This window comes from Clarias gariepinus, chromosome 3 (genome assembly GCF_024256425.1).
Source record: "Clarias gariepinus isolate MV-2021 ecotype Netherlands chromosome 3, CGAR_prim_01v2, whole genome shotgun sequence".
NCBI lineage: Eukaryota > Metazoa > Chordata > Actinopteri > Siluriformes > Clariidae > Clarias > Clarias gariepinus.
In genome coordinates, this window is record NC_071102.1 from 5152491 (window position 1) to 5162811 (window position 10321).

At 37.2% G+C, this 10321-nt stretch overlaps 1 protein-coding gene across 3 annotated transcripts; it reads right to left on the minus strand.

Moving 5' to 3' along the window:
• On the minus strand, positions 1 to 9064 carry aktip (akt interacting protein). 3 transcript variants are annotated; one of them, XM_053493482.1, is made up of 10 exons: positions 8904 to 9064; positions 7370 to 7463; positions 6812 to 7020; positions 4428 to 4492; positions 4239 to 4339; positions 3907 to 3995; positions 3376 to 3474; positions 2953 to 3060; positions 2710 to 2770; positions 1 to 1977 (listed from the first exon to the last, which is right to left on the minus strand). In XM_053493482.1, exons 2-10 carry the CDS (start codon positions 7409 to 7411, stop codon positions 1870 to 1872), a joined length of 882 nt encoding a protein of 293 aa, XP_053349457.1. In that variant the 5' UTR covers positions 7412 to 7463; positions 8904 to 9064; the 3' UTR covers positions 1 to 1869. The 3 variants fall into 3 exon arrangements, with proteins under 3 accessions (XP_053349457.1, XP_053349460.1, XP_053349458.1); XM_053493485.1 differs by lacking the exon at positions 8904 to 9064 and adding an exon at positions 8251 to 8375; XM_053493483.1 differs by lacking the exon at positions 8904 to 9064 and adding an exon at positions 7694 to 7769.
• Positions 9065 to 10321: the final 1257 nt, after the last annotated feature.

Consider the following 10321-nt stretch of genomic DNA (forward strand, 5'->3'; position numbering starts at 1 on the left):
TAAAGTGCTGCACATGATTTAATTTAATATTCATTTTATGGCATTCATCAGATACAATTAATCATGATACAATGCGTGTTGTAATCGGTTTGAGGTCTATAAGCACTTAGTCAGACCCATGTCAAGACTTATCTTACAGAGGAAAATACGTTATACTGTAATTCACCATGTTGCAGCGGAGGGCAGAAATCTTTTTGTCGACTTCTGGGACATCAGTGGGCTTTCTGGCAACTCCACCAAACACAACGGTGGCAATTTATAGAATAAAAGACCTTTAGTGACTTATCAATAGGAATAGAAAGGAAGCAACATTATACTGTATTTAGAATTATCATAAAAAAATGAAAATCCCAAGACATAAAAAAAAAGAACCTTAAAACAATTATTTACTGTATCCCTAATCTGATTAGAAGATCGTCTGGTGTTGGGGAGGAAGAAAAAAATAAAAATCTTTCATCACTACTGAAATAAACACAACCTTTTGGTTTACTAGGCTATGCATTTGCAAGGTAAGCGCCGTTTCCTGTATATTCCACTTTTTCCATGTGGAGTGCATGGTAAGACATTGATATCAAAACGTATACTGTACATATACAGGTTGTGAAACAAACTTTAAATTTATTTGCTTTAAGAGAGCAGTTTAAAACCTCACAATTCCTTACACAGTCCAGCCTTCATATTAAACAAGGGTAATCGGAAAAGACACATGAAGTGCAGGAGAATAAAAAAAAAAAAAAAAAAACTTTAACTGTTTAATATTTGTATATAAATAAACCAGTAATTTTGAGTAAAACTCTGAGAGGGTGGCTTTTCATTTGCACAAATGTCACTATTTACATATCAAACCCCTCCTGTCCTCAGTTTATTCATAGACATTTACTGTACAGTGAGGAAAAATTATGCATAACTTAATCATAATTAAAAAGGTATTCTCCTTGCTCTGCATTATATATTACAGCTATTTAAACATAGTTCATTACACAGAAATGGGATGAAAATAAAAGGAAATAAAGTGTAGTGATTATCAGTTTACAGAGATGAAACTGGACATTAAATGTAGTTGTGTGTGCATATATGATAAAAGAAAAATTCAAAGCCAACTTCAAATCTAACTATATTTTACAAAACCCAAGCGTTCTGTTCTACCTTTCTGTTTGTCAAATTATTCATTCCTGACCGAGACTTTAGGGTCAAAATATATATTGCGTAACTTAAACTGATCACAGCATTTTGTAGATCTGTTTGGATCGGGGTAATTTCTGGATATTGCCCCTTCCTCTTTCAGTGTTATAAGCCCATGTTACATTTTGACTGACCATAATGGTGCTAATGCTGTTGACAGGCAATAAGCTTGGATTCTTTATTAATAATTTTTTTTTTATTTAAGCTAATAATTCCTCCAAACATATCCCTCAAAGCACATCCAACCTTTTACTGAACATTCTTTGTGAATTTACTACCAAGAACCGTTAAAATGTTCTCCCACAAAATAGTGAGGTGGTCTGTTGCGCGCCCCCCCCAAAAAACAAACAAACATGTGCACAATGTTGGAAAAATAATTAGCTCTATGAAATAAGCAATTCTGATTGCATTCTTACCTTGTGAGTTGTGATGACTTGCATCCAGTTTGGGTCTACACCTAATAAAGTCTAGTTTAAAAGCACTAAATCTGTTTTTCAGCATTGTGAGGTGATCTATATGAAATTTCTTTAAAGCTGAGCAAATTTTTAACCATGAAAACAAAATGAACAAGTTCATGAAACTGCTTTGAGATTTCTCGACTTAGGCAGCAACAACGAGTCCAAGTGGCACTAGATGGAGCCTTGCACCAGCTCAACCTTCACCATCACCACCTCCAGTGCTACAGACTCAGGTCTGGAGTGGATACTCCTCTTTACTGAACGGCAGAGTGGATCCAGGTTTCACCCACGACAATCCTGACACCTGGAGCCCTTTGGGTTGATCTTCAGGTCGTCTCTGCGGGGATGAAAGAAGGTATTAAGAGCAAGGAAAAAAGCTTAAGATAAACAATTAAGTAACAATGCCACAAAAAAAAAAAAAAAAAAAAAAAAAAAATGTATACAAGTCGCCTTTTATTAATTTCATAATTTGCCAATCGCTTTTGGTTTAATGGAGAAACACCAATGTAGAATTTTACTTTGAAGAAAAAGTTCACTCCCCATCTGCATCATTGAATCCGCTAAACTTTTACTTTCTTCTTCTTTTCACCCGGAAAGGAAAAAAAGAAAAGATGGCGTTTACACACTCACTTTCTATAGTTTTGAGCGGAGTTGAAGGCTACGCTAACTCAAATTGTCTTTGTGTGCGGAGATGTTTGTCTGTTTACTAAAATGTGGACAGAGTGGTTATTTGAGTTACCCTCGCCTTCCTGTCAGCTCATTCTTATCATTCAAACTGAGAGAAAGAGAAAAAAAAAATATATATTATCTAATCCTGCTCGCTGGATGTTGGTTTTTTTTTGTCCTATTGTGTGTAAACTCTAGAACTCGATGTGCACTTTCAGTTTGATGTAGAATTGAAACGTCTACTGTGTCTGCATGACTTTACACACGTGCTGCTGATGCATGAATAGCTGAGCCGATAAATAGCATAAATGAGCAGGCGGTCCGTGCAAGTGCACACAATGATGCCTTCCTTCCAGATGTATAATTAATACGTAACCACTTGTTTTGGTGTGTAGGTACTCACTTTGTGCGCGAACATCTTCTCTTTCGCCTCTTCGTGCACAGTCGGGTTCCATGGAGAGAAGCTAGGTGTGAAAATCGACAGGGTCAGACAGGAACGAGACAAAAGCAAAGCTACATTTGTATGTGCATTAAACATGCTCTGTTACATATTAGCTAATAGAAAGTGTGCATGTGTGTGGGGGGGTTTGGGGGGGGACAAGACTGAAATCTAAACGTGAACCTTCACCCCTGGAGGCCTACTTGCCTTATTGCATAAGGATCATCGATCTTGGGCTGGTCAAAAAGGTGGCTGTTGCATAGCTTCACACTGTCGACTACTTTACTTTTAAAAAGCTGAATATCCTTGTCATATCTGAGTCACAAGAAAGACATGTGCAGAGTTAGATAGATGAACATGAACACACTCCTGTAAACATTAAGCATTATTAACCCCTGTGTCATTGCTGCTTATTTAAAAAATTTATACATAAAAAAAAAATAAATAAAAGGCCTTACAACCTGGGCTTTGTCTCATTAACCATGTTATTCGTGTTATACACACACAGACCACACTAATGTGTGATGCGAACTGAACACCAGCAAGTCTACCAAATCTGCATTTAACCAAAGCAGAATTTTTACATTTGTTCGGTGTAGGAAAATCGAGTGCACACACACACACACTTACAATACAGCAGCCTCAGGGTTGAGCGGATCCACAGAGTTAATCTTGTAAAAGATTGTCCTGGCGAACATTAGCACCTGCCAGATGTGGTTATGGTTTCGTCTGCGAAATAAATAATTAAACAAAAAAGGTATATAACTGACAATCTAGAAAAAATAAACGGAACGTAAAAACAATTTTTTTTTTTGCATTCTACTTGTGCTGAGGGTGTGTAAATTTATGCACAAGGTAAATTGCTAATGCAAACCCTGACTTGCTTGACTTTATTTGTATAATTAACATGGGTTATTGCAGATTTAGTTCACCATAGACATTTAATTACATTTCTTTTGGCATTAATTGATGAAGGAAGAAAAAAAAAAAAAAAAAAGCCAATACAAACTTGTACATTAAGGTAAATAAAACAATTTTGATTATGACATTAAATGCTTATTTATTACATACAAGAACAATGCACACAAAACATTGGTTATTTAAGTGTTTATGAGAGGAGACCACCACAGGACCGACCCCCGAGTTACTGTACACCCTCACCTCCACTTGGTGAACGCCTTCTTTACATCGAGCTCTCCAGAAACCGGGTCCACGAGCGGATGGAACACCGGGATATCAAACACCACTTTCTGCAACGACAATCGCAGACACACAAACTTGTCATAAAGCTTTATAACTCCTGTTTGTTTTGAATATCTTTATCTTCTACTCCATTTGATTACAAAAGCACAACATGGACAAGCCTACACACACACACACCTCATTTCTATTATTATTTTTTTAAATCACAAATGTGACAGAGCAACTCCACTTTAGTTTATACGACACGGCTATGAGGTAAAATCTGTGCAGTGTGTGTATGTGGTACTCACAGGACACTCTCCATCAGGATAGTTATCGGGAATATACACTGTGAATTTAAAAACCCCATCCTGGTACAAGCCGTGGCGGATGAAAATCACACCGAACCACACTGCGAACGGAAACAAAGAGGCTCATCAACGCACTTGATTTCATTCATTCAGACATTAAATATCTACGATTTGTACTTCTCGACTTACTCAGTGCTGATCTGTAAGAAGGCTGGACATAGATGCCTGGAAGTTTCTGCTTTATCACCAGCGTACTGCAAAAACAAAACAGTCAGCATTTAAAAAAATGTTTTTATAAAAGTATTAGAAATAAAAAACAAACCCCAATATGTTTAGGATATTCTTATTCAGTATTATTTGCTGTTTAAAATGTAAAGCAAAAAGATGAATTTATAATTCATGATTTGTCCTTTACTCAACCAATTTTCTTTAACTCAAAAACGTTTTATCAAAGAAAAAAAAAACAAAAAAACATTTTAAACAAACAGGTCAGGCGTCACTACAGGCGCCGATGGTTATCATGCATGTAGTTCTGGTTGAGCAGCTTCCTGTACATTGACCCCTTTCATTCATTTATAATGTTCACGCTGATTGATAGTCAATATTTAAATATCTTTCTAATAGTTTACAAAAATGTTAATTCCTTAAAAGTCTTGTCATTTGTAATTTTCTAGACTACTTGTTATTCTCAGTCATCAATTTATAAAACATATAAAAAATAAAATGAAGAGACAAAGAAAAGTATCAGACACCATAGATTAGATAAAAAAAAAAAAAAAGTCAGATAGATTATATTTTTTAATATTATATCCTAACCTATTATGAGATATAAATCATCTTGACGCACCAATCAGCCCACAACAGAAAATACTATGCCCAAGATCTTGTAGGTTCCTCTTTTAGCCACTTTTTGCTTTTGGCAGCTCAGGTCCATCATGCTGTGGCTCCATGGGGACCTCTGGGGTGTGCTGGGACCAGAACGTTTGCAGTGCATCCTTTGGGTGCTGCGTGTTGCTGGGTGGGATCTCCGTGGATCGGACCTGTTTGTCCGGCCTCATAGTGCTCAAAATGGGGATCTGGGGGGTTTGCAGACAGGGTGGCATGTCGCCTCGCACCTATAGGTTCCGGGTTCAATTCCCGCCTTGGGTCTGTGTGTGTGTGTGTGTGTCTATTTTAAAATGATTCAGGCATATTGTTTTCTTTTTCGTCAATTCACAGATAATCCATTTTCTTTTTAATATAAGCATTAATTTTATAAAATCTAAATTCAGTTTGCTGCAAAAAGTTAACAATCATACAAATAACTTGTGCTTGAAAGGGTTAATTCGCTTAAAACTCACCCCTTGTATGACAATGATCCATTTTTAATGCTCTACAGTTTTGATTTACTGTCTTTCCAGCCGGCTTTTCCTCTTACTGCCACAGCAGGGGGCAGAATGAGGGGGAAAAAATAAATAAATACTGTATTTTGTTATCAGACAAGCAACAGCTCAACATCAAACCTAACAGCGCTGGGTGTTAAGCATTGCTCTAGGATATTAAACATGAAAAATGAGGGTGTTAAAAGTAAGAATTCCTACAATCTGTCTCTAAACTTGCAGCTGGCTTTTGTGGAAAATCAGTCCAACTCCCTCCCTGACTTCCTGTTTCTGATGGCAATCATTCAACATCCAGAATCGAATCCTGGCTTGATGCAAACAAAAAACAGCGTTACATACCCAATTATAAAAAGAATAGAATAGTGACTGAACTTACAATCTGATTGTAATTTACTTTACAATCAGAAGTAAATAATGAGCCGTTTAATAATTATTTAGGGTGTATTGATTTAAAAAAAACAAACAAAAACAAAAACCGGAAACTAAGTGCATCAAATCAGCTTTCTATTATTTAAGCATCTGATGCAGTACTGTACTATACATTGCTGTACCTTTTGACCACCGGCAGTTTTATTCTGCACATCAAAGTTAAAATAAATAAAAGAGCTCGCTAGTCAGCTCTGAAATGATGAGATGATTATTTTGTGTGGCAATTTCTTTATTGCCACACTGAAGGAAAAATTGTTTATTATTATTACTACGTAATTTCAAACGTAATTTCCCGTGTTTCAAATCATAACAAAACCGTGATCTAACAATCACAATGCAAATCGAATCAGCACTCGGGTATCGTGATATTGTGTCGGCTGGGTGCATTCATGCATTGTGGGGGTGTGTACGATCCCTGGTGATTTCCATCATGATCACATTCTTTCATTAAAACAGTATGCGCCGTTACCTGTAAACCTCTGAACTTCTGAAGTGACCAAAAGCACCAGATCACAATGGCTGACATGTATAGTGCATTTTCTTTACAAAGGTAAACCTCTATTTTATACAAACCAAAATGCAAATTTAATAATTTGTAAATAAGGAAGGACTCTGTTTAGTCATCGTTTTTTCCCCCCTCTTCGTTAAAATTAGTTTAAAATATTTGCAACACGGAAGCGAAACAAATCATGACAGAAGTGAATTGTTAAACCCCTACTTACGACCCTAATATAAAGAAACCCACTGAATAAAAACAGTACGTACAACTCTGCGAGAAGGGAATACTCCAGGTAAAATGGCCCATAGGAGGCATGTGTGCCATTGGTAGCCTGCGTCGCTGCAGCTGGCGACGATGCTTTAGTGACTGGAACTGCATTCTTGGGGATGGTGGGAAGCTGCTTCTTTCCAAAGGGAGGACGAGCTGGACTGGCTTTCTGCTCACCTGGACCATCCTGCTTCTCGCTCTCGGATCTCTAAACAAAGAGAGAGACTATTTTAAGCACTGGAACTCCCCATGTTCATAAACTTCGGAAGCCCAAACTTCAAAAAACAATCTTTTTTATTTTTTTTTTATTGCAGCAAGGAATAAAGCTGGAAAAATGCTTAGAAAAATTATTCTCATTCTCTTGAAGCACTCAACTCTCAGTCCACTGACCAATTGACAAGCAGTTTTAAGGTCTTAAATATCTGACATTTGACTGGTCAACTATCTTCAGTCGGATTTCCAAGGCCTCTTTAAACAAATAAACATAAATCTAATTGAAATCCATTCAGTGTCTCACAGGAGAGCGTGTGAAAGCGAGGCTCCGTACAGAAACGTACCTTGCGACTGGCGTTCATCGACGTGCTCCAGAACGTACTCATTGCTCATTGAGCAAGTGAAGGATGTGCTTCTGAGCCACTTAAACAAGATTCACTGTAAAACATAATTGATGAAGAGAAACAGTAGATGAAAACACTGCTGCCGGATTAGCCCACTTAGTCACCAGATTTGAGACGTTAAAAATTTTCACAGCACACAATAAAAGTTGCTGGGTAAATAAACTGAGACCAGCGTGTAATATCAATAACCAAATGCTGACCACCATTATTTAAAATAACCAGGCACTGTCTAAAAGTCCCCCGAGCCAGCCAATCACCGCCCACCGTTGTCCCGAGCCAGCCAATCACCGCCCACCGTTGTCCCGAGCCAGCCAATCACCGCCCACCGTTGTCCCGAGCCAGCCAATCACCGCCCACCGTTGTTCCAGTTAGGCAACTATGGATTATTCCTTAACCTTTCATATTTTCAGAATTTTTTTTTTTCACCTAACATTTGGACATGCAATTTACCCTAACCAGTCTATGACATCACTTGATGACTTGTACAAATTTTTTGAGTGAGATCAGTCAGACCCCCACTGCAGCACAATGTGCAACCTGATGCTGTATGACAGCTGCTAATGTCCCCCTGTCTCTAAAAACATTAAAGTCAGAGTCACAGCCTACATTAACAAATGACTGAAATGATGTTTGTTGATCAAAGTTAAACTTAATATTTATTAAGTGCATATTTGTAAGTTAATTAATCAATCAATTAATAAATTAATTAATAATTGCCCTACAACAGTTCAGCACTTCTCAGCTAACATTAACTGACTCACATCTTCCCCGAATCTCTTTGCTATGCTAGCTATCGTTCTACCAAAGTCATGACGACTTACTTAAAACAGACCCATTGCTCTGTCAATATTTCACTTTTTACTGACAGTCAGACATTTTATTAATCCAAATTTAGCCCTAATACCACCATCTGCACCCAGCTACCCACATAATCTATAAATCTGAGTTACATTCTTTCCTACCCGTATTCCAAATAAAACCCCGCCTCCTCATCCTCCGATTGGCTGATTCCTTCACTTAGGCGCTGTCCGTTATCTTCGGACCAATCCTAACAAAAGAAATTCAGCTTGTCGGAAAACCGGTGCGCGAAAACAAATCCACCCAAATACCTAACTAAACGTCAAACGACCTTCATAATAGGCGGGACCACGTATACAAGAAGCGCTTTCATTGGCTGTACATATGAAACGTCGTTCAGCCGCGACATCTGATTTGTCATCATCTTGTCAATCGGGAAACACAGAAACCAGCACGCACATATGTAGTTGATATTATTTATTAGCAAAAAATAACAAATACATCGAACAAATAGTGAAAAAGGAGAACAAATACAACAAAGGGAGTGTTAATAAAACGCGGCGAAAAGTCAGGAATGTAATTTTATCGTGAACAACACAAAGCTAGCGAGGTATTGTTTTTTTTTTTCCTTATCCCGTAAGATACTTTCTAAATGTCTAAATAACAGCACTCTTACCATATATCCAGCGCGATGCGAACGGTTCCGCAAGATTATTTTTACCTCTAATTAAGTAACCCAAACCATAGCTTTTGCACCATCCTAAACTCCTGTCCAAGCAGACATTTTTAAAGCACTTTTATAGATATTTGAGCTATTTCCGGACTGACCGGCACCGACAGTCCTGCTTTCATTCTATTGGTTAATACGGGTAAGAGAGGAAATCCATTGGTCAGTTTCTTTGTCAATTATTTAATGATCTACATAGAGCATTTTGATTGGTTGGTGCGTGTGAAGGGCGGGATTTAATTTACCCATGCCTTGTGCCACTTGACACAATTAACTGACCCAGTTTATTATTATTATTATTATTATCAATCAATTAAATTACATTTTATATATTATATTGTGTTATATTTATTCATTGTGTTACAACTATTCTTTACATAAATGTCTAAGAATTCTCAGATAAAATGATATACTGTGCCTTTAGTTGTTTATATTGTAGAGTAGTGCTTTAAGGATAATCTACATCTGTGCTTCAGTTATGTACCATATACAGTGGCACAAAAAAGTATACAAACCTTTGGGAATTTTATGGTTTTTGTAATAATTTGTCATAAAATGTGATCTGATCTTCATCTAAGTAAAGAAAATTAACAAATATAATGTGCCTAAAATAATAAGACAAAAGAAAGTCTGATCTTTATTGTTTTTATTGAGAACAACCATAAAAACCTCATAGTGTTAGTGAAAAAGGTTTATGTATCCTTGAGTAAAAAAAAAAAAAAAAAAAGCTAATTGGAGTCTTGTTAAGAAAATGAGTTCGGAGGTGTAGACTAGAGCTACTTTGACTGATTAAAAACCACTCAACATGCTTTAGTTGCTCCATACATGAAAAATATGCTCATGTGAGCCACGCCTCACCAAAAAGAGCTTTTAAATAATCTATGATTAAGAATTGTTGGTTAACATAAAGCTGGAAAGGGTTATTTTAAAGACATTAGAAATTCACCAGTCTACAGTTGTGGGGATATGAAGATACTTTGGGACTGTGGCTTCCTTAACAAGAAGTGGGCGCCCAGTTAAAATGACCCAAAGAGCACAACGAAGACTCAATGGGGTAAAGAAACAACCTTAAGTGACGGCTATGGTTTGATTTAAAGGCGTCATTGAAACTGGCTTACATTTGTATTCATGAGTATACAGTACATAAAACATTCAACAAGTAGGGTGTCCATGGCAGGACACCACGAAGTCGCTGATTACTGAAAAGAACATCGCTGCATGGCTGAAGTATTAGTAAGAGCACATTGATGCTCCAACATTTTTTGTAAAAAGGGCACTGCATGTCATCATAAACATCAACCGTAAAGTATGGTAAAGAAAACAGCATGATTTGGGCCTGCTTTTCCGCATCAGGGTCTGGCCAGCTT

Coding starts and splice junctions, on each gene's coding strand:
- aktip (XM_053493482.1), bottom strand. CDS start 7,411: ATGAGTACGTTCTGGAGCACGTCGATGAACGCCAGTCGCAAG. Junction 3,475..3,906: donor AAGGCGTTCACCAAGTGGAG/GTGAGGGTGTAC, acceptor TTTATTTCGCAG/ACGAAACCATAACCACATCT. Junction 1,978..2,709: donor AGAAGATGTTCGCGCACAAA/GTGAGTACCTAC, acceptor TCATCCCCGCAG/AGACGACCTGAAGATCAACC.